The sequence below is a fragment of the Equus przewalskii genome, chromosome 18 (assembly GCF_037783145.1).
Source record: "Equus przewalskii isolate Varuska chromosome 18, EquPr2, whole genome shotgun sequence".
NCBI classification, from domain to species: Eukaryota; Metazoa; Chordata; class Mammalia; order Perissodactyla; family Equidae; genus Equus; species Equus przewalskii.
Genome location: NC_091848.1, coordinates 47,591,813 through 47,619,021, shown reverse-complemented (window position 1 = coordinate 47,619,021; position 27,209 = coordinate 47,591,813). Strand labels below are relative to the sequence as shown.

The 27,209-nt window shown below is 42.6% G+C and overlaps 2 protein-coding genes across 38 annotated transcripts in view; both read left to right on the top strand.

Annotated features, from left to right (window-relative positions):
- Positions 1 to 22,057, top strand: part of PLCXD2 (phosphatidylinositol specific phospholipase C X domain containing 2) — a 51,843-nt gene extending 29,786 nt beyond the window's left edge. For all 6 annotated transcript variants that reach the window (XM_008530363.2, XM_008530380.2, XM_008530371.2 and 3 more), the window contains exons 3-5: positions 1,476 to 1,936; positions 9,135 to 9,376; positions 15,861 to 22,057. In XM_008530363.2, the coding sequence (XP_008528585.1) occupies positions 1,476 to 1,936; positions 9,135 to 9,376; positions 15,861 to 16,020 (863 nt within the window). In that variant the 3' untranslated portion in view covers positions 16,021 to 22,057. The remainder of the gene's footprint in view (positions 1 to 1,475; positions 1,937 to 9,134; positions 9,377 to 15,860) is intronic.
- A 4,777-nt stretch (positions 22,058 to 26,834) lies between these two features.
- The window catches only part of PHLDB2 (pleckstrin homology like domain family B member 2), a 223,086-nt gene continuing 222,711 nt past the window's right edge, over positions 26,835 to 27,209 (top strand). For all 32 annotated transcript variants that reach the window (XM_070582749.1, XM_070582737.1, XM_070582742.1 and 29 more), the window contains exon 1: positions 26,835 to 27,167. The gene's annotated coding sequence lies outside the window, so the exon portion shown is untranslated. The remainder of the gene's footprint in view (positions 27,168 to 27,209) is intronic.

The window sequence follows — 27,209 nt, the reverse complement described above, 5'->3', positions numbered from 1 at the left end:
TGGAGCTGAGCTTAGCACCAACAAGAGAACCCCAGAGGGGATTTGTCTCTCCTCCGTGCTTGGGTAATGGCTAGTCCCTCATCCCCAGGGAAGAATTAAGTTCAGTGCGTGCCTCGCACTATATTACACACTCAATCCTGAACAGCTGGACTGCTAATATAATTTAAAAAGAAGAGAGAACTGGCTGTTCACCATCTATATATAATGTATTCATAATAAATCTCTCAATGAGGAGGTATAAAGGTTTCCTGTCTCTGTACAGCCAAAGGAAGCAGAGCATTAGGCAAGTATCCAGTGAGTCTCATTAACAGAGCCAACCAATGTGGAAAATCCAGGGGGACTCGCTCCACATTTCTATTAGTCACGGCAATTATTTTTACCTGAAATATGCTAATAATTTTCTCACTTGCAAAACTGACTTTGCCTAAGGATTAATAGATGTGCTTTTTCTTAATAGTTACTGAATATCCTCCATGTTCTAGAGACCACGTAAAAATAAAGCATTGCCTGTCACCCTTTTTTTCTTTTTTCACTTTATTTCTGAGAACATAAAATAGTAAAGCCATCCCAGAATGATTTATTTTCAAGAAAATGGAAATAATAAGGCATAAGACAGTAGTTTTGTAAAATTCTATATTATGTATGAAATGCCTCTAACAATAAGATCATCTCAGTGTCTAAGAGGGTACCTACCCTCTTTTCTTTAATGCAGAGGAAAAGGACATGATTTTGACCATTTAGTGGCACATTTGACCATTAAGGGATGAATTCAAAAAGAGGGCCATGTAACTAACCTGTATCGAGTTCTTCAGAAGGTTTATCTGATCTGTCAAGAAGTCATTTCTACTGACTCCTTTTTACAATAGTAAAATAGTGTATACAAAATCATAAAAAGAAGATAGTTTGGGTTTTTTTAATTCTTCCCTTCCTAGAATTTAAATGCCTGTTGCAGCATTGTTGGGATAGAGAGTTTTCGTAGGCTTTGTTTCGATGACTGCACGAATAAAGTGGATTTGCCACCATTGAGCGTACTTCAATGAGAGATGCTTAAGCAACCTCCACTTTGTCTCTGCTATGAATATTCTTCAGCAGCCATCTTTGTTTTTCTAAATGTTAGTTTATTTCTTCAGGATAGCTTTTCTGAAATGAAATTACTAGATCAAATGGTATGAATATTTTAAAGCTCCTCTTTCCAAACATATTTCTCAGTAGCTTTCCAAAAGGGTTTTAATTTACCTTACATTAACAATATACGAGAATTATAGTTTTACCTCAGGCTTAACAAGCTGATAATAAGACTACGTTACTTTTATTTGTGCTTACTCATTCCTGGCAAGCTTGAAAATTTTTTCACGTCTTCGTTTACAACTTTTGTGTGCATTTGGTTCTTAATTTTTCTTTGTTTTCTTCTCAGTTGGCTTATTTTTCCCAGCTCCAGCCTCAACTGCTCTCCTCCCCTTTATTGCTTTGTATAGGTTCCCATGACTCATTCAGCTACTGGGTAGATGAAAAGTCCCCGGTGGGGCCTGATCAAACCCCAGCTATCAAACGCCTCGCCAGGATCTCCTTGGTGAAGAAGCTGATGAAGAAATGGTCTGTGACTCAGAACCTGACTTTCCGAGAACAGCTGGAAGCTGGGATCCGCTACTTCGACCTGCGTGTGTCTTCCAAGCCGGGGGATGCCGACCAGGAGATCTACTTCATTCATGGGCTCTTTGGCATCAAGGTCTGGGATGGGCTGATGGAGATTGACTCCTTTCTTGCACAGCACCCGAGGGAGATTGTCTTCCTGGATTTCAACCACTTCTATGCCATGGAGGAGGCCCATCACCAACGCCTGATTCTCCGCATCCGGGAGGCCTTTGGAAGCAAGCTGTGCTCAGCCTGCAGTGTGGAGAGTCTGAGGCTACAGACCCTGTGGGAGAAGAAGTGCCAGGTAGGAGGAAACAGAGATGAGCTTCCAAGGGCGAGAACCTCACTCTTTCTGCTGTTTCTATATGGCCAGCTGTAAGACAGCTCACTCCAGCGCTCTTAGACCAGAAGGTATAGATTGTTTGGAATATCAAACATAGCACACTGGTTCCCAGGCTGTAGGATAGGGCTCCCCCGGCGCCATCGAACTGGGATTAACACCTGCCAAATATTTAAAACTTGTTTGGCAACCTGTTTGACATCTAAATTAACTTTGAGTGGGCTGGCCAGAACCAACCCAAAGCACAGTCGTCAAATGGGACCAGTTGGTCATACCACTTTTCTGTCTCCCATAGAGCCCATTTTTGCCTTCCTAATTGCCCTCAGGGATAATCCATTCCATCCTGCCTTCAACTCAGTGTCAGAGAATCCCTGCCAAGGGATTGATTGGTAAATTACAGCATTAGCTGAGAAAGGCACATGAGGTGATTCATCTCAGGGGTGTTAACATCTTCAAAGGCCATCTTCACAGAATTTGGGTCATACTGGCAGGAGTTAAGGAAGGAAGAGCCTGTGGAAGGGATCCAGGTTGGAAGAACAGTCCCCAGATTGCTCAGGCTGAGGACAGCCCCCAAACATAGACCCATGAAAGACACACTCAAGAAAAAGAAAGTGAGCTTCAGATATATTCTGCTCTGATCCCAAAGGATGGTAGATAGTGGGAGAGGGGAGCTTCAGGAAAGGTCAGCCTGCACTTAGACTCTTTTTATTTTAAAAAGGGGAAAAAACAAGTACTTTTCATTCATAGTTGCTCACTTACTCATAGATACATTAACCAAAGCATCTAAAAGAGGCAGTTATTGTTAAACTTAAGGAAGAGCTTTTAGTTAAAAATCAATTAAAGATTATTCACTTGCAAATATTTATTGAACACCAAGTATGTGCCAAGCATCATTCTCAGTACTTGGGGTAAATCGGTACACAAAGATCTTTGCCCTGAGGGAGCTTTCATTCAGCTGGAGGGAGATAGATCGTAGATAATAAACATAGTAAACACATTATATATAATGCTAGAAAGTGATCGGAGTGATGAAAAAAGAAAGTCAAGCGTAGTAAGGGAGAGCCAGGGCTCTGTGGGTTGGAGGGTTGGTTGCAATTTTAAATAGCTTGATCAGGGTAGACAGTTAAGGGAGTTAATAGGGGCTTATTAGGGGAAGAGTTTTCTCTACAGAGGAACCAGCCAGTGCAGAGCCCCAAAGCAGGAGTGTGCCGGACACCCCAGGAAAAGCAGGGCCTTGGGGCTGGATGGAGAGTAGAGCAGCAGGAGGCCAGAGAGATAATGGGTGATCATGTAAGGACTTTGGCTTCTACTCTGAGTGAGGAAAATTCTGGAAGAGTTCTGAGCACAGGGTGCTGAGACCTGAATTAGGTTTTAATGGGATCTCTGTGATTGCTAGGAAGAGACCAGGGGTAGGAGGAGCGAGGAAAGATGGGAAACCAGTGAGGAGACTACTAGTCGGCAGTGGGCAGGTCGGAATCTATGGGAAGGTAGGGCCAACAGCGTTTTCTGATGGATGGGATTTGGGGCGTGAAAGAAAGTGAGGATTCAAGGATGACTCCCAGGTTTGACCTGAGTAACTGGAAACACCAGGTTGTTTTGCACACCTGTAAAAATGCTAAATGCCTTTGACTCCACAGTGGCTAATGGGTTAACTTTTAGTATCTGTTAAAAGTTGTCTAAGCCACTTTTTCTCACTAAAACTTTGTAAGTGGTATTTTGCCAATGATTTATCACACTGTTACCAAAGTGAGTTCACCTCCTGGCGAGTTAAAATCAGACTCTCCACCAGAAGTAGTGGTCTCACAACATAGGGTATATTTGCAGCAAATAGAAGGCCATGCAGAACCATTTCCAAAGTTGGCATCCCCAAACGAAGGGAAGCAGGGCCGTTTATTTCCGATGGGGAATGAATATTCCAAAGGGAGAGGTGGGTTTTGGCTTGAGCAGGCTCATTTGGAAAACAAGCCTCCACATAAACTGCAGGTTATGCTAATAAGGCCTAAGCTCCTCCCAGAGAAGAGATCTTAGCATTAAAAATAAGGCAAAGGTCATAGGCACCCGCTTTTGTGGTAGGGCTTGGTCTGGTTCAGGGTGGTTGGTGACTGCATCCCTTAAACAATGAAATGTGCCCAAACCCACCCTTGAGTTCCTCAGGGCAGTCAGTCAGTGACAATGCCTCTCCCTCTAAACTTGAGTTGGTATCTGTTCCAACTCACAGGTCTAATTTGGAGAGATTTTTTCCCCAGTGGAGTCTCTCTCTTACAATGTTAAACAATAGTAATAACAACAGTCATAATAGCAACTAACATTTATTGAGCCTTTCCACTGTGCTAGGTACGTGGATTAACATGTGTAATCCTCTCCACAACACTAGGAGGTTGGTCAGTATTTTGTTATTATCCCCATTTTACACATGAGAAAACGGGAGACTTGGAGAGGTTAAGCACCTTGCCCAGAGAACATTGTTAGTGAGTGGTGTAGGGGAGGAAGATAATTCCTCTATCCTTTAGGTCCTTCTGGCTGGTCTAAGAATTAAATTGACATGAGGCAGAATAAAAGGGGAAAATAGAACAAAGTTTAATAACATGTATACATGGGAGAGACCCAGGAAAACTGAGTAACTCACTGAAATGGCCAAAGCCACCACCTTAAATACCATCTTCAGCTAAAGACAAAAGAGGATGTTGGGGGTAGTGGTTTGGGACTTCAAAGGGAGGAAGGCAATTTACATGGAGATAGAAATGCATATGTTTGATAACCAAGTAGTTTTTGGGCCATCTATAGACAGTGTGACCTGGGAGACAGAAATTTGGTAAAAATGGGCTTGTTAGTGCCTTCCTGTCTATCGCACCTAGTTAACATCTTACTATAGTTATCTTCTGGTATTAGCTCCTTCATGGAACAGATCTTCTGTCTTAAGTTCCTTTAGGCAGTTAGGGAGAAGGTCAAAGTTTCTTTCAGAGTCTGTTGTCTTTAAAAATAATCAAGGCAGGGGCTGGCCCCGTGGCCAAGTGGTTAAGTTCGCGCGCTCCGCTGCAGGCGGCCCAGTGTTTCGTTGGTTCGAATCCTGGGTGCGGACATGGCACTGCTCATCAAACCACGCTGAGGCAGCGTCCCACATACCACAACTAGAAGAATCCACAACGAAGAATATACAACTATGTACCGGGGGGCTTTGGGGAGAAAAAGGAAATAATAAAATCTTAAAAAAAAAAAAAAATCAAGGCAAAGAGACACATTTTGCCGTGGCTGATTTTGATCCCCCACATGGCAAGAGCCTGTTACACATCTTGGTGACTTTCACAACTAGTGTAGTAGATGATGCCAACAGAAACACTTTGTCTTTATTCATGAGCCACTGTTAGCAGGGTCTCAGAGGGTTAGCAGAATGGAGAAAGGGACAGAGATCTGTAAGAGGGCTTTTGACTATGGGGATTCAGGGAAGGTTAAATTTGAGTATAGCTAAGTTTATAAACAGATATTTGTGATAAATATAGTTTTATAATTTTGTATACACATAGTGTTCTGGATAGGTTGCCATATTGCATGCTAAATTGCTTAGAAATCTGCAGGAGTAACAGATATTTTCAGGAATAATGCATAGCGTGGACAGTGAATTTCTAGCAGCACAGCAATGATCTATCATAAAGTATGGGCTAATCTGTGTCATCCAATGACAAGTATGCCTAAAATTATGAAGGAAAGAGTCTGTGATGACATAACAGAAAAAGAGAGAATGTCGTCGATTTGAATTCTGGCATCTCCTTTTTCTTCTTCCTTTCCCAAAATTTCCCTGCCAGGTCTCTTCTCAAAAGCTAAGCAGATCTCCCACAGAGTCCTCAGGCATCTCCCCCTGCTGGGGCAGTGCCATACTGGCAGTTAAGCGTCAAATATTCATTATGTAATGAGCTGCCTTGCGTGTAACCCCCTGAGTATTTTATGGCTACAATTTAATAGCAAGAACTGTACAACCATTTTGTCAAATTTCATTTATTCAACATGCAATTACATCACAACTCACAGGTGTATCTCTGTACGTTAGTGGCTATGAGTTTTGAGGGTACAGTGAATTAGAATATTTAATCTGCATCTTGACAGTATTTAGAATCTTAATGAAAAGGTAAGAATGCAGAACACTAGTAAAATACAAAACACCTGATATACAGTTGAGGATAAAACTACCTCAAATGTACTATATGAAGAAAGGGGTTTGTAAGCACTCAATTGAAAATAGTACATAGTATAAATCTACATCCCAGGGGCCTCTAGTAAAGGACTGGCCAGAATGAGAAGAGGTCAATTATGGAACAATTCTCAAAGGAAATAAGATTTTTAATCTGAGTCTCAAGAGAAAAACTGATCATTGGAAGGGAAAGTATTTCAGAGAAAAATACAGCAGAGCCAGGTAGGGGGCACATGCAAAACCCGGGCCCTGGGGCAACAGTTACTGCCCCTGGAACTCTGTAGAATGAGGGTTGGTTTGCTAGGCCAACCTCCTCCTGTAAACAGAAATTCTCCCTATAACCTTTAGGGTCAGATTGCCCAAAAAGACTCTCGAGGAAAAGTATTCAAACCCCTTTCCTGTAATTTGTACTTTCTGCATCTTTTCCAAGGCAGAGTAAAGAATAGACTGTCTTTTCGTCCCTCACGCACAGGAAACGGTCTGACAGGCCCTGTCGAGGGTCACACAGCCTCCGCCTCTCCCACAGTCCATTTCACAGGCCAGCTTTCCTCACTTATGATGCTGGAGACCTCTGCCTTCCAAACTAGCCAGTTCCACCGCCAGCAGCAAATCTACCCGATCTCCCAGGCAATCTGCTTACAATGAGCCGGTGATTAACCTCATTAACACACAGCCAGCATTAGCAGTCAGTCAGACATTACTCAAATCCATTAAAAACAACAAGAACAGCTATTAGCCTGTTCAGGCATCAAGCCTGGCGCTCCCCAGCCCTAGGCCTTCAGGAGCGGTTAGTCTGGCACCTTAGTCATGAGCTAAATGTGCACCGGAAACAAGACACACGTTCAGAGCCCTCGATCTTGGGTGCCTGGAGGATTATGCTCTGGGGCCAGCTATCCGAGGATTGCAGTCCAGAGAGTGTAAACATGCACGCTGGACATTCCTCCAGGAAGAATCACTGGTACCCAGGAGGGGAAAGATATGTGACTTCTAGAAACCAAATTAGCAACTCTCTGTCCCTCAGCTGCCTCTCAGAAACTAATTAATGCTGTGGATGTGGCTTGCTAATTATTTTGAAATCACCACCATCCTGAGAGGTCCCTCTGGAGACCCATCAGCTCCTCAAAGTCTTTCCTACCTCAAGCAGAGAACTCCCTCCCTCTCCTGGGACAGGCAATTTCACTCAGAGTCAGCATACACAGTGCAAGATGTGTGTGCTCCCAAATTAGTTGTGTATTGATCTGAACTCCAAGAGCTGTGTCAGTTTCATGAGCAAAGGAGTCATAACTTCCAGACAGCAGTAGCCACAGGGGTTCTCCACCTGGGTCCAGAGATTCCCAAGGGGAGAGAGTGTGAGTGGAATGTAAGAAGTCTGTGAATTTGGATAGGAAAAAACTACGTTTATTCTCACTCACCTTTTTTTTTTTTAAAGATTTAATTTTTCCTTTTTCTCCCCAAAGCCCCCTGGTACATAGTTGCGTATTTTTGGTTGTGGGTCCTTCCAGTTGTGGCATGTGGGACCCCACCCCAGCATAGCCCAACGCAAGCGGTGCCATGTCCCCACCCAGGATCCGAACTGGCGAAACCCCAGGCCGCCAAAGCAGAGTGCGAGAACTTAACCACTCCGCCACGCAGCGGGTCCCAATTCTCACTAACTTTTAAGTGAAAATTAATATCCCCATTGATTGTAAGTGCCTGCATTGACCACAGCAGGATTGGCCCTACTCTGACTTTGTCCCCATGGAAATCACAGAGATTTCCATATCACATTCCAGTTCTTATGGATAGCTTTTGAAATATCATTTATACTCATCAGTAACTCAAAATTATGGAACGTATTAGATTTACAACAAAATATTTTATTTGAAGGTGTAGGGGAGGAAGGCATTTCCTCTCCCCAAATGGGGGTTCGTCTGGCCGGAGAACGAATTAAATTCACATGAGACAGAATAGCAAGAGAAAATTAAACAAAGCTTTATGAGGAACCATGGCCCGGGGCCTTTCTTCTCGAAGGAAGAAAGGGCACCGAAGAAGTGGTGTGCACGTAGTGGTTATATACCCCCAAACAGGGTGTTTCACATGTGATTGAAATGTCCCTCCCACAATAGTCACAAGATTGCCCCATCAGCACAGCGCTTGATGGACACAGCAGGTAGTGGTCTGCTGTCTCAGAGGGCGTAGCAGGAGGCAAGTCTATTGTCTGGAGCTGGTGGTCACAGGTGAGCGCAGCAATCAGTTCCTAGCCTAAGGAAAGATGCTTAATCCTTAGAGAAATGCCAACGTTGGGAGGGGAAGGGGAGTCAGTTACAGGAGGTTACCAGACTAGCACAATAAAATGCAGATTTAAGTCCTTGCCTTTGGTATTGATTAAGAGTTTTTAGAGAAAAGGTCATCTCCTTTCTTCTTCCTGGTACAGAGAGGGAGGCACCTTTACAGATAGAGATCTACCTTACAAATGTAAATGTGTCCCAACAAAGGGCAAGTTCCATTCCTCAGAGCCTCCTTCCCTGTCCCAGTTTATCAAAAGCAATCAGCCTCAAATAATCCTGTGCCAAAGAGACATATCTTGGGGTGGCCAATTTCAGGTCCCCACAAAGGTATTTATTATGAAGCATATCCATTAATTTATTGCAAACTAATTAATATGTTGATAGCTGTATTTCCATCTCATTGATTTTCTTTGTAATCCTGTGTATTTTATTTTACGCATTCATTTAAAGCAGTCTGAGAAGGCGTTCAGGATTTTACCGTGCTTCCACAGGTGTTCATGACAAAAGAAAAGTTAAGAATCTTCAAGTCACACCTGTAACAAGTACTTTAATCTTTGCTTATTGATTTTTCTAAAAGAATGTATAACAATTCTTGACTTTCCATGTATGTCTATATTTGTTTGCCTTTCCACCTAGCCGTCAGCGTAAAGCTAAGGAGTTGCCATTCAGCTTGTCCATGAACTGCTCTCCTTTTCTGTTTGGAACGTTTCAGGTTCTTATTTTCTATCACTGTCCCTTCTACAAGCAATACCCCTTCCTGTGGCCAGGAAAGAAGATTCCAGCACCCTGGGCAAACACCACAAGTGTGCACAAGCTAATCCTCTTCTTGGAGACCACTCTGAGTGAGCGGGCCCCTCGCGGCTCCTTCCACGTCTCTCAAGCAATTCTCACCCCCAGAGTGAAGACTATCGCCCGAGGCCTGGTTGGTGGCCTCAAGAACACTCTGGTTCACAGGTAGGAATTTGCTTCCATGTCATCAGTAAGGTTGTAGAAAAAAAAAAACCGTTGATCTTGATTCTCTTCTGAATAAACAGCAGTAAAGCCATATAGTTTGAAGATTGAAAATAACAACAAAACAAAAAACCTTATTTTGAAAAAGCTATGCATTTGAGATAGCTTGCGTTAACTGTGGCCAAAGGATCTCTAAATACTTTGTTAAAATATACATATGATATCATAAATACTGCCTAAATTTTGATACTAAAGCAAAGTGCTTTAAGTCAACACCCGTATGTTGGCTTCTGGAGGTGGTCACATCATTTTCTTGCCTCTGCCCTTGCGGCCGGCCCAAGTGCTCACTCGTTTAAGAAGCATTCAGTGAGCCTGCTCTGCTGAAGCTAAGGATTCAGAGATGGCCCTCCAGGGATTTGGGGTGTCCTTCTCCCTTTCGTGGTGACAGTGAGTCCTAAGACGCAGCCTGGGATGCCCCCGCTGTGCCAGAGCCTCAGATACTTCCTCAGTACAGAATCAAGCCTGACTGTACCATCAGGCAGGAGAAGCTCCAAAAAGTTTGTATTAGATGATGTTCTTTATCCTGGACACCAATTAACAATAGGTGTTGTCAAGAAAAAGGTGTTGTCCAGAAAAGTCTTACATATATGTACATGTATGTATCTGTGTTGATGCCTGTGTCTGTGTGTAAAAGGAATGTTATAAATACGTTTGGATAACAGGGCATCCCTTGCCATCCAAGCTGAGGAAGCTAATACATTTGGGTGACAAAGGATATTTACAGGTGTCACTTTGGTCCCAGGTGATGAACACCAGAGTTCAAGATTCATCCATAAACCTGCCCCTGTCTCTTTGGCTCTGAGTTTGGATAGCATGACTTCAGATAGCAGGAGGTCACCTGGCAGGAGTCTGGATAGGAAGGAGCACCTGCACGTTTCTTTCTCGGCGAGAGCTCCTGATTAGTTGGCCATGAACAAAACCAGAAACCCCACTCCAGTCTTCACTGAATTATTTGTGCTGAACTTGAAAAAGAGAATTTTATAAACCAGTGACATATCTCTGAATGATCCAGAGTTACAAACTTTTTTTTTATAATATATGTTCATGTATCCACACCATTTTCCTCATGCCTTTGTAAATTTATAGATTAACAGTATTTATTTATTTATTTATTCGTTCAGCAAAGATTGAGTACCTAGGAAGAGCTAAGTCCAAAGATACAAGATGAATAATACAGTCTCTACTCTCAAGGAACTCACAGTCTAGCAGGAAAGCTAAACATGTAAATTTCTATGAAGGAATGTGAAAATCACTATAATAAAAGTTGGTGCTGAGAGCTGTGCTAGTAAAAGAGAGGACGTGTTTAAAAATAAAGACAAGGTACATCTGTAAACCGTATTCTGAATATAAAGTACCCTCCTGCAGATGATTTCATTGATTCTTAAATCGAGACAGCCTCTAGGAGGACACATTGTCTGGAGCAGTTTATCGTCCCCTTTTAAGATGGGCTCAGTGAGGTGCAGTGACCCAGAGCCACATAGCTGGTAAGAGTCAATAATGTGTCTCAACTCTGGACTTCTGACTGTTGGACTGTGGCCCTTTCCAGTGCTTAGTGCTGACTTGAATGGAGCGTGTTTCAGTGCCCTGTTCTCTCTGCTCCACTGGGCTGTAATTAATTGTCTTATTAATACCCGAATCTGGTCAGATCTTACTGGTTACAACTGTGAACCCACAAAGTCCCCATGCTTTTCATACTTGTAAATTCCTAGACCATTCATCTGGCTACAGATGCAGCACAAGGCCCTTTCACTTAGTGCTAATGATGGCGGCACGCACCCAAAACTAAGGCATCCCAGCATGCCGGAGCCCTCGCCCATTGGTAGCAAGCATATGTCTGCAAGATTGGAAAGATACTTGGGCGTCTTGACCCCTGCTGATCACAAGAATATTACAGGGATGCGTCATGCATTCCTAGGCCTCCACGTCAACTGAAGGAAGAAGTTCAACTTTGGTCAACAGTTTGTACCCAGACACATGCACAACATGTGACTGCCATTTCCTCTGTGCTACTGAACAAGCATAGGAAAGAAGCAGCTGTCATAGGGTCTTCTCGTGAGTCCCAGCACCTGGAAAGTCTGTCCTAACTAAGGTACACAGGGGTGCTGTCAAACTGGTCCTGGGCACAGATTGGCAGCTTAACCAAGAGGAAACAGACAAGGTCTGTTTTCCTACAAATGTGGTGGTTTTCTCAGCAGAGTTAACCCTCCCTCCCCCAACTCTTTGGTAAACATGGGCCTAAGATCTTGTTCACTTTGGTTCATCACCCTAAAAGGAAGCCATGAAAAACATAGCCATCTGACTGAAGTTCTATGGCAATTATCCTTTCTATGGTAGGGTTCTTAGAACCTTGCAATCCTACTGAAATCAAATGAAAGCAAGTTTTGCCTAAACCTGATTGATGACAAAGCATCCATGGGACCACAGACCAGGCCACGAACTGAAATCAGAAGCCTGAGATTGAAGTCTGACTTGGTCCCTGTTATGGGCTGAATTGTGTTCCCTGAAAATTTGTATGTTGAGGCCCTAACCCCTAGTACCTCAGAATGTGACTATATTTGGTGATAGAGCCTTTAAAGAGGTAATGAAGTTAAAATGAGGCCGTTAGGGTGTATCCTAAGCCAGTCTTACTGGTGTCCTTATAAGAAGAGGAGGTTAGGACAGAGAGAGAGACACCAGGGATGCTGGGACACAGAGGAATGATCATGTGAGGACACAGCAAGGAGGCAACCATCTACAAACCAAGGAGAGAGGCCTCCTGAGAAACCAGTCCTGCCGACACCTTGTTCTTGGACTTTCAGCCTCCAGAACTGTGGGAAAATTAGCTTCTGTTGTTTGAGCCATCCAGTCTGGCACTTTCTTATGGCAGCCCTAGCAAACTAACGCAGTCCTTTAACAACAGGGTGGCCTTTGACCAGTTTCCTGAGGTCTCTGAGCTTTGGTTTTCTCACCAGTTAAATGGGTTAATAATACCACACAAGGTTCTAGAGTCTTAACATGAAGATGCTACCACAGTGCCAGGCACAGAAGAGGCATGCCATCCCTGTCTGTGAAAAAACTCAGAGACACAACAGACTGGCCTGTTCTCCCTGTGCCTCAAAGTCAACAGAAAGTTTCTCACCTCCTGCTCTGCAGCCCGTGGGATTTGGTGCCTTGCAGGCCTGTCCGCAGTATCTGGCTCAGCCTTCTGCATTGATCTCTCATCTTGGTAAATGCCTGGAGTTAAGAAAATAAAGTGGCTCCTCCTCACAGTGGGTTCTACATTTCCCTTTCTTTGTGTGTGATCTCGGTTATTTGATCCTTGCCTTGGGGAAGGTGGACACATGCAACCTGAAGCTGACACAGAGCTCTTTGTCGCTGGAGACCACAGGGGCACACCTTTCCCTGCTTTCTCTGCTCAGGCTGCTGGGATCCTCGGAGGTGCGGCTGGTGTCAGCCAACTGGAGGTGCCACCGAGCCTTTAATTCTCATTTCCACGTGATGACCAGAAGGTGGCGCCGGCATTTCACACTTGAACACTGACTAGCGATGGTTAAAAGAAGTCTTGAATGTCCCCTTCATGCGGGCCTCTGTGTATTCCCGGTCCTGAGCTCCAAGAGAAGGCCGGATTTGTAGTCCTTTGTTCTCAGGCCACAACATTTTGTCACCTAGCAGCAGGATGTGACCACTTCAGGAAAATTTCTCACCCCCAGCCCCCGAATCCCTCTACCTCACACTCTAGCATTGACGATTCCTTCTCTCGTGCCAAACACTTACATAGTGCTTACTCTATCCCAAGCACAGTTCTAAGCACTTTACGTGTATTACTTTATTTAATTCCTTGAAAATCTATGTGAAGGAAGTATAATGATTATCCCCATTTTACATGAGAAGAGACTGAGGCACAGAGAAATTGAATAAGTAGAGGTCAAGTTGAGGTAGTTAAGTCTTCAGGAGTCCCAATTAAAAATGGAAGTACCTGTGATGGTGTTCCATTGATTCTTAATCAGCTATTAATATAAAAATGCAAATCAATTTATGAGATGGGTTTTAGCCCATCGCTGATTGTAGAGTCTGCTGAGTGAGGGAAGAGGGCGAGGACAGATGATAGTTATCGTGATAAGAGGAGAAGGACAGAATGGTACCAAGGCCTTGATAGGGTTGTCTAGGAGAAGACTGCGAAGTCAGAAGATCAGCTAAAAGAAGAGAAGTCAGCTTCAAAGGAGAAAAGGAAAGGTGAAGATGACAACTAAAGAGCGTATTACCAGAGGAGGAGAAAGGGCCCCATTAAGTTAATAAAGTTGACTTATTCTCAATTTTGGCCTAGAGCATATCCGTCTTAAAATATCTCCAGTCACTTAGCCAAAACATAAGCCCCAGTTTGTGTCGTCCTTAAAGCCTTCTCAACGTCTTGAGTATTTAGTGAACTGTTTTTACTGTGATGCAAAACTGTGAGTGCACTTGAATGCTGCCTCCTCTGTACCACCCATGGTATTTTATACTTGCTACTAATATAGAAAGTATCACATTAAATTGTCATCCTTTGTTTATGTCACTAAACTGTGAGCTTCTTTGGGCAAAACAGTCTGACTATCCCATAGAAAGCCCTCAAATTATAAAATGAGACCGACAGACTGTGTTTGTGAGACAACCAAGTAAGCAGTGGTCTATTAAGAAGCTATACACGGTGCTGGAACAACTGTATATCCAGATGGGAGAAGTGAACCTTGACCCCTACTTCATAGCATGCATAAAAAGTAACTTGAGATGGATCATAGATCTAAATATAAAAGCTAAAACCATAAAGCTTTTAGAATAAAACAGGAAAGTATTTTTGTGTCTTGGGCATGGGCGGAAGTTTCTTAGGTCACAAAAACTATAAAAGAAGAAATTGATAAATTAGACTCTGTCAAAATCAAATTCAGCTCACCAAAATATGCCATTGAGAAAATGAATAGGCAAGCTATAGGCAGGGATAAAATATTCACAAAGCATATCTGACAAAAGACTGGCATCCAGAATATATAAATAACTTCCATAATTCAACAATTAGAAGAAAAAGAAAAAAAAAGAAAAAATGGATAAAAGAATTGAACAGTTACTTCACAAAGAAGATACATAAATGACCAATAAGCACATGACAAACTGCTCAACATCATTAGTTTTCAGAAAAATGCAAATTAAAACACTATGTCTTTACACACACACTGGAGTGGCTGAAATTAAAAAGACTGGTAGCATCAAATTTAGGGGAGGATATGAAGCAAACAGAACTCTCATACTTTGTTGATGGGAATATACAATGGAACAACCTCTTTGGGAAAGATCTGGAAGTTTCTTATAACTGTAAACCTACCATATAATAAAGCAGTTTCACTCCTTGGTATTTACCCAAGAGAAATGAAAATAAACATCCACAAAAAGACTTGTATAAGAATAAAAGAATTTTACTTATAATATCCAAAAACTGGAAACACCTCATTTATCCATCAATAGGAAAATGGATAAACAAACTACAGTACATTCATACAATGGAATACTATGCAGTGATTAGAAAAAAGAACAAACTGCTGATGTGTGCAACAATGTGGATGAATTTCAAAACCATAATGCTGAGTGAAAGAACCTCAAATACATGAATACATATTGCATGGCTTATATGAACTTCTTGAACTAATCAATAGTAGAAAAAAAATCAGTATAACTGTTGCTTCTGGGAGGACAGGGAGAGGGATTGGTGGGGAAGGTGCAGGCAGGAACTTTCTGGGTGCTGGTAATGTTCTATGCCTCGATATGGGTATGGATTATGTGTATACATTTGTCGAAACTCAACTAGTGCACACTTAAGATTTGTGTATTTTATCAGATGTAAACGTTATGTCAAAAGAAAAACAAACTGAAAGCAAATATTAAAGCCTAGTTAATGATTTGCGTACTGAGATATTTAGGGGCTGTATTTAGATGTCTGCAGTTGGAATTTGTCAGAAATATAAGATGGATTGGTGGAAGGATAGAGTGATGGATTAATGGATAGATGTGTACTGAGCAAGTAGAGTAAAGTGTTAGGGGTAGAATCTAGGTGGTGGATATACTCACTGTAAATTTCTTTCAGTGTTACAATATGTTTGAAAAATTTCATGACAAAAAAAATTAAAGAACCTACCAATACAATAATAAGGCTCTTGATCTTAGTCTTTCAAGGTCCTGTTGACATGGTGCCTCTTTGGTGCTTGAGGCAAATCAACTCCTCTTCCAGCACAGAAACCCCAAAAGTACAAGTCTCTGAAGAAATAGACATCACTTCGTCCCTGAAAGAGATACAGAGCTGCAACAGACAAACTTCTGGGGGCTCGTGATTCTACTGACATACTTTTCTTACATTAACAGAAACATTTTGCTTCTGTTTCTGGAAGAGACCTTCAAACTCTATTCTCTGTTCTCTCCTGTGTAGGAATCTTCCCGCCATCCTGGACTGGGTGAAAACTCAGAAGCCCGGAGCCATGGGGGTCAACATCATCACGTCTGACTTCGTGGACCTGGTGGACTTTGCCACAACTGTCATTGAATTGAATGACCTCCTGCAGGAGGATAGAGCTTTAGCTAAATGCTGATTTAATTTTTCATTTAACTTAATGTTGAATTTGTTGATCCAGGCAAGAGTGCTAAAGGATTTCCTGTTGGGATGGCCCCTGGGCTGTGATGCTAAAATAAGTAAGAGGAGGGCATTTTTTTCCCTCCTAACAGGGCCATTTGGATAAAATTACAGGGCATTTAATGGCATTTTTCCCAAATGAGACTTTCAAAGAACTTAAGTCCAAGGGAAGAAAGCATGTTTCACATGATCAAGGTCAGGATCTGCCCACTGGCTTCTGATGTTGAATGTAGTACGGAAATAGGGTCTCCACGTCCCACTGGGGTATTGGGTGTCCCCTAATTGGCCCAGTTCCCTGTTGTCTTCCAGGATGTTGTGTTTGAGCCAGTGAGAAGGCTGAACCAGAAAGGCAACCCTGGTCAAAACAATGGCTCATTGCAGGTGTGGACTGCCCTGTGGGTGGCATCAACCTGGGAGAAAGGGCCATGTCTCTAGGCATGTTAAATGTCACCACTTCTTCCCTGAGAGAGGAAGACCTCTTTATCACCAAGGTATTTCAGCCACAAGCTGTTCTTGCTTAGATCGTGCTTGGCAACTAGTGACCGTCATTCTTTAGTTAAACGGTTAAACATACTGCCCTTGGTATCAGAAGTGTGTTTCCTGGTTTTAAAACATTGATTCCTTTCTATTTCTTTTGGCCCCTTCTTAAAAGTGAAAGGAACAATGATGAGACATCTTTTCGGTGTGGGGCCCAACAAGAGATAGACATGCATGTTTGTTGCATGCCGGATTCTTTCATTTAATTTTGTAGCTTTTCCCAAAATGGCTGCCAGGTAGGTGCCTGCATCCTTTTGGCAAAGTCATTTCTGGAGTGCAATCTTCAACCAAGACCTTGGAACTGCATTTTGTGGTTGTCTGCCTAGGACTCAGGTCTGCACTGTGGGACGCACTGCTGAGGGAAGGCCCCTTGTCTGTGACACCGTGGAGGCAGACGCAGGAGGCATGGGAAAGTGCAATGGATTTAAGGAGGAAGCTCCAAGTGAGTTTGGAGCCATTCTGTAACTCCTTGAAAAACAAGACTACCTCGGGGACATTTAGGATGACTTATGTGTCATCAAGTGAGAAATACTCAGTGTTGGAACATTTCCAGTTCATGTCTTGATTGTTCTACTTTCTGCAGGTTGTTCTGAGCCTACTAGTCGCCACTGTATGAGGGCTTTGAAACTCAAGAGGGGGATTTTTCTTTTACTTGATAAGAGGTGGTAATCCCTCAAGAGCTCTCTTGTGTTTTGTTTTATTTATTTATTTATTATTTATTTATTTATAGATTAAGTATCTTCAGTGCTTCTTACCCTAAGAGCACTCACAAAGGAGCTTCCTGAACTTTTCTCACCCAGGCCAGATGCTGCCATGGTCTTCCTCCCCTCAACAGGACCACACTTCTCAGGACTGTGAGTGACCTCTGACTCTGCTGTAGATGTCCTGGCTCCCCCAGTCATGTCTGGGACAGTGTTCATGTGTGAGTGTGGTCCAGATCTGAGAAGCCACTACCAAGCCATGCACTGGAACAGAAGATGAAATGGGTCATGAAGAACTCCAAATTCCTGAGGAAGACCCTCCAGAAGAAGGTTGAAAGGGGAGGAGCTAGAGAGAAAGCTGGGTATGGGAGTGTGCACACTTCGATGCTCCTCAGAACTGTCTGAGAATCCCCAAGGAAGGCAGCTTCGGGGTTCTTAAGGAGGAAAGATAAACACGGAATCCTGGATGGATGTGTGCATTCATAAAGATCATGAGACCACCTCCCAGCAGCTTCCCATTCCTATTCTTGGATGCTCCTAGCTGGACTTTGCATACTACATGCTACAGTATGGGGTATCCCAGGTGAGCTACTAAAAGCACATGCATACCCCCAACTCTTGGTCTTTCAGCCTTTCCTCTCTGTAGGGTAATTTAAGCCCTGACCCTTTGCTTCCACAACTTGAGGAGGTCACAACTGCAAATGCTTCTGGGAAAATCTGGTTTAACTTTTCCTTTTCTTGCATTTGAAGCCCTCCCCAATGAGGATTCTGGGATTTTATTGTCAACTACCTTAGGGCCTTCTCTGGAAATGAATAAGAAGGTGGGTGCCCTCACTTTCTCAATCTTCCTCCAGTTCTGATATTAAACTTAGTTTAAACAAGCTCTGAAGTCCCTGGCCCACCCTCAGGGTTTTACTTGTGTTGTTATTATTTCGTTTTGGTCTTGTTTTTAATTCTTGGTCAATTTCTAGGGACTAGATCATTGCCCCTCTTTTAACCCTGTGTTACTTGGCAAAGAGATAAGGAGGCAAGAGGAGACTTACTCTGCTCTGTTTTATTTGAGCCTCAGCTTTGTCCAGGTGCTCGGTGCTATGAGGCCAAGCGTGTTGACAGGTATCTGCACAGGATGCCAATGACAACCAAGGGCTGCTGACTATTCAGTGAAATGTTTACTTGATTTTCTCCTTTAGTTTTAAAATATATAGTTGCACTTCACTTGGGTTGTAACATTTAAGTGCACCTCAGTGTTTGCATGAGAAGAGAAAAGTCATCAAGCGTGACACAAAAGCACAGAAAATGATACAAGGTCGCCTGCATGGAGTCCTCCACTGCATGGCGAGTGCAGGCCTCATTTCTTCATGCTGCTTTGGGTTGCCAGCTGGGCTTCCATTCTGAAATTCTGCACAGGAGCTCTGGGAAGTAGGAGAAGGGTTATTTATCATTCATCCTTGATAAACACCTTTGAATGGGCAGAATCTCTGCCCCCAGAAAGAGTTGCTCAGCGTGTAGTGAAGGATGTGTGCATTCTGCTCCTTGATCGAAGGCCAAGCAGGAGAGTTGAGTGATGGGACAGAGGGAAAATAGACTTTAGTTCTATAACTCATTCTGCAACTGGCAACAATAAACATGGTTACCCAACCACATCACTTATTCTCGCAAGTTCTGGGGACCTTTCAGATCAAACAAGGCTCTGATATTTGCTCAGAATTAACTTTACGATTAGCTAAAAAGCTTCTTGATTGAGCCAAAGAGGACTTTAGTTTCACAGGATTTGGGGCAATATTTGTTCTGAAATGTAGACTGACTTTTTCATGAGCTCCCTGGACCATTTCCCACATGGCCACATTTCCATGGCTTTGTGGCAAGGGGGACCATCACAGATTTCAGTTAGATTAAAGCAGTGTTTAAAGGCTTGAACTTTGAGCCTATTAGAAGTACCACTGTGGTTTCATGGGTACAGAAGATATTGTTAGAATTGGAGACAGAGGTCAAGATGGAATTGATGGAAGGGAATAATAAATTATTGAGGATTAAATTTTAAATTAATGGCAGATCTAAGAGGATTATGCCAAAAAATATTATATATTTGCTATATTAGACTGTATAGTAATTAAGTTTATTTTCCTTAGCACTGAGTCCAGACCCCTGAATTATCGAGAACAGTTAAGCCACGGTCCAAACCCAGGATTTTATATAAACTCAAAGAAAAGCACAAGATTCTGAGCCCAGGTCATGATCGATCCTAAGAATCCTCGTTCTTCTTCCATGACCTCATATTCACATCAGAAAGTTTCTGTTTCTGTTCAAGGAGACAATGTAATGGAGCATTCTGGAATTAAAGGCAGTTTTGTGGTGTGTCAGGATTTTCTATTTCTGTTTTTCTGAATTTTGCCGTAATAAAGTCCTCCCCAAAGAGACATTATTACAACCCAGCTAGGAGGCTTAGTGCTCAGCTAAAGGTGGAGAAAAAGGAGATATTAAGACTGAAATGAAACTGTCTCTTTTCCTGAGAAGCAAAAGGGCTACCCCAATTCAGGCCATCTTACAGAATTAGTTTATGCCACAGTTGAAATTTTTGTGTTTTTCTTTCTTGGCTGACTGCGGATTTTTACTGGTGGGTTCTGGGAAACAAAACAGGCAAATGAGTAGGGCACAGCCGTGAGACTCCCCTCCTGTGGCTGAGCGACTGAGTGATGCTGTGCTGGATTTGCCTTGGCTCCTTCCTCTGGAATAAAGAGGCTGTCTGGTCCTTTAGTGCTGTTTTGCAAACCTTGGGTGAGTAGCTCCCCAGAATATCGCTCCCTAGTGATTAGGTTCACTGCCTTATAGTCAGGGGCTCCACAGTCGTGGTAGTTCTTCCCTGAGTGGTGTGTGTAGAGAAATACTACTTGGACTTATTTCTCAAAAGTGTGGCGTGGGATGACAGAACTTGTCCAACAGCGGCGCCTTCAGTAATCCAGATAATGAATAGGGCTGAAAGAAAGCTGCTTGCATGTACATGAGCTCCTGAAAGGTGGGCTTTCCCAAATACCTGCTAAATAGGCACATTATGCCAAAAGGAAAGGGATAGAAATTGATACCATCAAGTGTCCAAACTGATAGGAAGTTTGTTTTATATCGCATAGAACTTGCTTCTCCCTCTGAATTCCAGTAACTTTCCAGTACATCTTGCTCCTCTGCCTCAGGCTGCTTTCTAGTTTTTGCCACCATAGCTTTGTCACTCACAAATGTTGCCTTTGATACACAGGAGCGAACTGGTTGAGTGATAAGTGATGTACCTGGAAACTTCACGCTTAATTCCAAATAATACTGAACAGCTCTTTACTGCCCCCCAGAGACACACTGATCCTGGTCCTCTGGCTCCCCCAGCTTCCTTCTAGAAATAGTGACACTGATGGCACTATATCATTGAATTAACCCTAACCCAGAAGAATGCAGTACAAAACCCTGTTGATGTTGAAATAGCATTCTTAGAGGCTGTAAAAATATTCTAAGATAACTTTTTCTGTCCTGAGGTAGAGTGTTCTAGTATTTTCTCCAACAAAACTTGTTCTTAGGACTTTTCAAACTTGTTTCTAAGCCACATCGTTTGGATGAAATATTTTCCCTCTCTCTTCTGGAAATTCAATCCCACAGTCTATTAAGGCAACCCCATGAATAGTGTAAGACATTTTCCATCTCATTTCTTCTCATCTCCTTCACAGAAGACCACTTTCTGCTTTTCTCTTGTCTCTTGGCCATCCTCTGTCATCTGCTGATTACTGTTAATCACAGGAAGCTGGCAAAACTTACAGTAAAAGGCACATACGTTCACTGATGTCCAAACGCACTCCTATCACTGTGGTTTTTGCTCCTTACTCTTCTCAGATGCATTATTCTGACCCCCACCACTACCACCCAAAGACTAGAGCTACACCTGAGAGGAACCCAGAACTTGGGGCTAGTGTTTCATTCAAAGAGCAGGGGCATGCTCACAAGCTTTGAGCCTAATGAGAAGCACAGCACTTTTAAAAGTCAAATAGGCCTTCGGTAGCTTTGTACGTTTGCAGTTTTACATTTGTTATTAGTTTATAGCACTAATAACACTGTAGTCATGAACCTATAGTGTCAATATGATAAATCTTAGAAGATATTCTAGAGACAGTGGTACCCTGCCGCTATTATACTTCCTAATTTACACCCCAATATTAATACGTATTACATACAGATTGTGTATGCATTATTTGTGTTGTGTATATGCCAACTGTAATACTTGACCTCACTGATCAGAATCAGGAAATACAAACACTGTCATAGTGAAAATAAGTCTTGGTCAATTCAAATGATACGCGAATCTGATAAATGCTCTATTAGATATTATGTTTTGTCCTCTATGCTTGTTTTATATTACAGTGCATGCTATTTGCTAAGTTAAGTAAAATAATAATAAACGATGCCAACTTGAAAGTTAGAATTAAAATTTTGCATATATGCCACTTGGTACTCTGAAATGTATCTTGTGGCTTAATTATCTTTTTCATGCACATTTCACTTGGATTTTTTCCCCCTAGGAAATAATTGTTCAAATCTCTCTCTCTCCTTTCTTGTAACCTGGATTAAATTGTTTAATTCAGCCTGAAACATTGTAAAGCCAGATTACCTCATTTTAACTGTGAAAAAAGTTCAATAGATGTGATAATATGGTGTCTTTTCTTGTATTTGATTTGAACTACCTAAGGAGGCTTAAGCCTAATAATAAATAGAAACCTTCAGCAGGTACTTTTCCTTTGCTCGTATGCACGTTTTGTTATTGGCCCACTTCTAATTTTGTCTTGAAAAGTTATAGACTCAGCATCAATGAAATTCCTCATTATACGATACTGGCTGAAGACCCTTGCAGCCACATCCAGCACCTATTGGAGTGAGCTGCACATGCCTGTGGTTCCCAGGGTGAGCTGTGCATGAATGTGCACACAGCCTAGTCACCCAGTTTTCCAAGCTTCATCCTCAGCACTTGAGCTATTTCTACTAGGCTTGGCCCAGGTCCTGCTGGCATCCATATTCTCGCCTGACTACCATCTCCAGCCCACATTACTGCGTGATCACCAAATGTCCAGAAATAGAACAATGCAGAGGTTAAGTGTTTGTGCATACAAAGGTTAAATAAGAGTGAGCCTGCACTTTCTGTTGGCAATGAAGATTCCAGTATTTTCCTCATTCCTAATTCTTTTTAATACAATATCTAAGGCCACTTAATTTCAGTAAATTTCTCTTTTTGCCCTACCCCCTACAAAAATAATGGGTTGAGGTGAAAGTCTTGTGTATGAATTTAGCAGAGATCAAATTAATTCTGAGTAATCATTCATTTGACATAGTTCAATGTTAGAACAGGTAATTAGGGATAATTATATTTCTGGTCAAGTTACCATAGTAATTGAAGAACATAGTCATGGTCAGAATGTTCTGCCTGTATTTTTAGGTTTTGTGTAGTAAATCTACATTATGTCCTCTGGTTTGCTTTGATAAGCACCACTGTCGGTCATTCCTATTTGGTTTTAATAAAAAGTGACATGATGTAGATAGAGCTGGGTCCAAACATAAGCAAAGCAGGTATAACCCACATAGTGTAATTGCAAGGTTACTACTGCCCTGCCTCCATTTCTGAACGTGCACTTGCTTTGAGACATTGCCTCTACGACAATGGGGCTGTTGCATTATGTATGAATTCTTTAATATCTAAACACATATTAATTTATCATATTACAACATTCTATTTAGCACAGAAGCTAAGAACAGGCATTTCAGAGATGCACAGACCTGGGTTTCTGTTTCAACTCTATCACGTCCTGGCTGGGTGACGTTAGGCAAACTGATAGCTCTAAATATATAGGATATGGGACTAATCATACCTACTCTGAGGGATTATTGAGAAGTCCACATAAGAAAACATATGGAAAGCATTTTAACACAGAGCCTGGCACATAGTAAATTCTCAAAAGTAGCTGTCAGTCTTAGTACCAGAGGTAGGGACTCTGTACCCACTTCCTCCAAATAGCATCCAGCACAATGCCTTCAACATGGTTGACTGCTAACTATTGTGTTTATTGGTGAACGATTTAGCAGAAACTAATTAATGAGAGAGAAAGCAGATAAATTCAGACAGCGAAAGGGGAAGTTGCACAATCACTGGACAAAATATGCATTGCTCAGAGCATGGGACTCATGCCACTAGTGGTATGCAGGATGATGTGGGGTGGAAGATGCCACATCCTTGAATAGCATTAATATTATTAATCACTTAATCATTCTCATTAGTTGAAAGTCTCTGCTTAGTGGTCATACCTCTCTAACCCTTATTTACCTAGCAAAACCAAGAAAGACTATAGTATCCAGCTAACATTTAATACCATTTCGTTTGTATTGTGTTTATTTTGTGGTTACCTCCTCTTTGTAGCAAGTGACCCTGGGTTTTTCAATAGTGATGTAAAATTTCCTTTCTAAACAAATTTATTTAGGTCTTTTAAAGAGTCCACGTGCAGACTATGGGAATGACCCAAGTTTCTGATCCTATCCAGGTTGAAAAAATGCAGTTGAGTCTACCACACACTTTTGCTGAGAATTGGGTTTGGCTGGGCTCTTTTAAACATCCTTCCCTAACTAAATAAGCGTATAAATGAACTGCTATTCGAGATAGAAAATCACCTCTTTTTTCATGAGAGAACTTTCTTCATGGTTCCTGTAGAATGTCATGCTCGGGTCATCCTCTCTCCACATCATCCTCCAGAGCAGTTGAAACTGGAGGCAGAAAGGTGCTGGCATGGCTCCGTCCCACAGATGGCTCAGCTGGGTTGACATGGAATGTAGAGAGCAAGCTTTTCTTCCACTTGGAAAGTGATTCCTTTTCTGTGAACCCCTGAGGTTAGGATGCCTGAATGTCCTGGATTTTTGTTGTGTTTTTTCTCCAAAGGAATTCTTCTTGATCAGCAGTATGTTTCTTTGTTTACTCCTCTACAAGTCTGCTCACTGTGACTAAGGAGTGTTATTATTTTTAAGACTTGAAACCTTTCTTCTCAGGGAGGGTGGGAGGTGTCAAGGGAGGGACAGTGGCCAAAGCCCATGTGCCTCAAACCTCACCCTGGATGGCCTGGACGAGTGTCAGTAAAACAAAAGTGCTAGTCAGACCAGGGTGTTTGCACAGCTGGGCAGTGTTTGGGGATAGCATGGGTGGGAAGCAGGACGCAGAAGTGTCAGCCTCTGTCCAGTAGCATCATGCAATTGAGAGAAGCTTCAGGCAAGCAGATGGCTTTAATCTAAGGGGCCTGGTGTCTGAATAGGATTTGTCCTGTGGAGAAAGGGCCTACGAAGCAGAGCTCTTGTTGCAAAAGGAGGCCCTAAAAGCTATTCTTTGTTTAACCTGAGAACTTTGTTGCCTTTTGGCCTAAAGACTTAACTGCATTGATCCTCGTTGGGCGTTTGCTCCATCCAGGCCCAAGGAGTCTCATTTCTAGGGCCTCCGTGAAGTAGGGGATCTAGAAGAAGACAGTAGATTGCATTTGCAAAAGCTTCCCCACCAACACCCTTGTGCATGTAGAACTAGCTTGCCATGTGTCGGGGCGGGGATGACTGCTTCACTGGGGCCAGAAGGCCCTGAAATGTCACACAAAATTTTAGATACATGTGCACTTCTTCTGCTTGAGGATCCATAGCTTTCATTGGATTCTCAAAAGAATTTATGATCCTAAAAATTTATATATCACTGGCTTTCAAGTGCCTGTGATAATGAATGATCGTTTAAATGTTGGTAAGCAAGCAAAGATGGCTAATTTAGGCTAGCACTAGAAAGCTTTGGTCCTTTCTGTTTAAAAAAAAACCTAAATTAAGACTCATGAGTTTGTTCACTCTGAGTGCTCTCTTTCAAGAAGTAAGGTTGGGTAAAACAAGATAGAAAGGAACAGACTATGCCAAGTCCAGAGGATCCTAAGGGATAGTTAGATGGGCTCTAGCAAGAGAGGGTGGTGGGCAAGCCAGAGAAGCCAAGCATGCTAGCAGGCATAGAGAGAGCTGGGCACTAGGCACAGATCTGAGCACCGCATTTCAGGGGGAAGTGGGTACGTTGGATCCTTCCCAGAGAAGGGCAATAGGAGAGTGAAGGGTCCAGAAGTCATGTCACATGAGACACTGGGGATGCTGAGTTTGGAAAAAAGATTGAGAGGAAGGGGACAGGGATATCGTCAAATATTTTCAAGTTGTTACATAACTGACATTGTAGAATCTTAGGACTTTAGACATGGAAGGGACCAAAGAACATTTGTCCAGGTGCAAACGTTACAGGAGGGAAAACTGAAAGCCAGAGAGAACTGACTGGCCTAAGGCAGTGCTGGCACTAGAATCTGGGCTCGGAGTCCTTCCAAGTGTCCTTTCCCATCATTACCAACGTCCTCCCTGAGTGCCAGTGTGATGGGAAGAACTAGGAGCCATGAGTTATCATTTCAAGAAGGTAGAGCTTGGCTTAATAAAGAGCATTCCTAAGTGGAATGGGATGCTAAACGAAGTTACGAACTCACCATCACAAAGAGAATTTCTGGGAGAGTGTATGAGTTGCCTATTGCTGCTGTAACAAATTACCACAAACGTTGTGGCTTACAAAACACAAATCAATTACCTTCCAGATGTAGAGTCAGAAGTCTCAAATGGGCTTGCAGGACAGTGTTCCTTCTGGGCTCTAGCAGAGAATCCATTTCCTTGTCTTTTCAGTTTCTAGAAGCCACCTTCCTCGGCTCCTGGCCCCTTCCTCCATCTTCAAAGCCAGCAGCATAACGTCTTCAATCTCTGAGTCTGCGTCTATCATCACATCTCTTTCTTTGATTCTGACCTCTTATGAGGGCCGTTGTGATACACTGGACCCACCTGGGTAATCCAGGATCATATCCCATCTCAGCATCCTTATCACAACTGCAAAGTCTCTTTTACCGTGTAAGGTGACATATTCACAGGTTCTGGGGATGAGGACACGGACATCTTTGGAGGCTATTGTTCAGCCTACCCCAGAGTGTATCATGGAAAGTGCATTGACACTGGAACTGGCTTTTGAGCAGACCTGAATTCAGAGCCTGGCTTCAGTGCCTACTAGTTGCATGACCATTACCCCTCTGAGCCTCTGTTCCCTCATCCATAAAATAGGAGTAAAAATCTCAAGATTTTTACAAAGATTTGTGGTAATAGATATAAAATGCCTAACAGATAGTGCATGCTCTATAAGTGACAGCCATATTTATTCAAGGAACTACCAGATGATTATTACCAGACAGGAATTCACTAAAAGAAACTCCATCATTAAATGGAAGGTTTAATAAAGTGACCTCTGAGATCCCCTTCTGAGATGCTAAAATAAAAGGGAGTAAAATAAAAAGAGATTTCCTCCCACATATGCTTGTCTTGTCTACTTCCCAGATCCAGTTACAAAGTAATTGCTTTTCTGGATAGCCAATAGCTAACAGACTCTGCTTTTTGCCCCTCACAGTACTGCTATCTGATCTTGTCACCTAGACCTCTGGTCAGGTTTGAGCAGGAGTAAGAGCCTGGCCTGGTGGGTAATGATTGGTCAGACCAGGCAGCTGAGACCAGGGTAGCCTCCCTCCCTCACATCTGTCAACATACCCGGCTGCAGGCAAGTTGCTGCCGTGACCACTATCTGTAGGGGCCAGAGAGAGCAGGAAAGGAAACCGAAGGGAACACCTCGATTCCGTGCTTAGGGAAAAGTAGAAGCCTGTGTTGATGCTTCTTCCCAACATCTCAAACTCTTCAGCAAGGATTGGAACAGTCGTGGGCCATCACTGCTGAGTCGGGCAGGGAGCTGAGAGAAGAATCCAGATTGAAAGCAGCAATCAAGGTAGGTGATCTGTCTGGTCACAGGCCCCTCTCTCAAGATCAT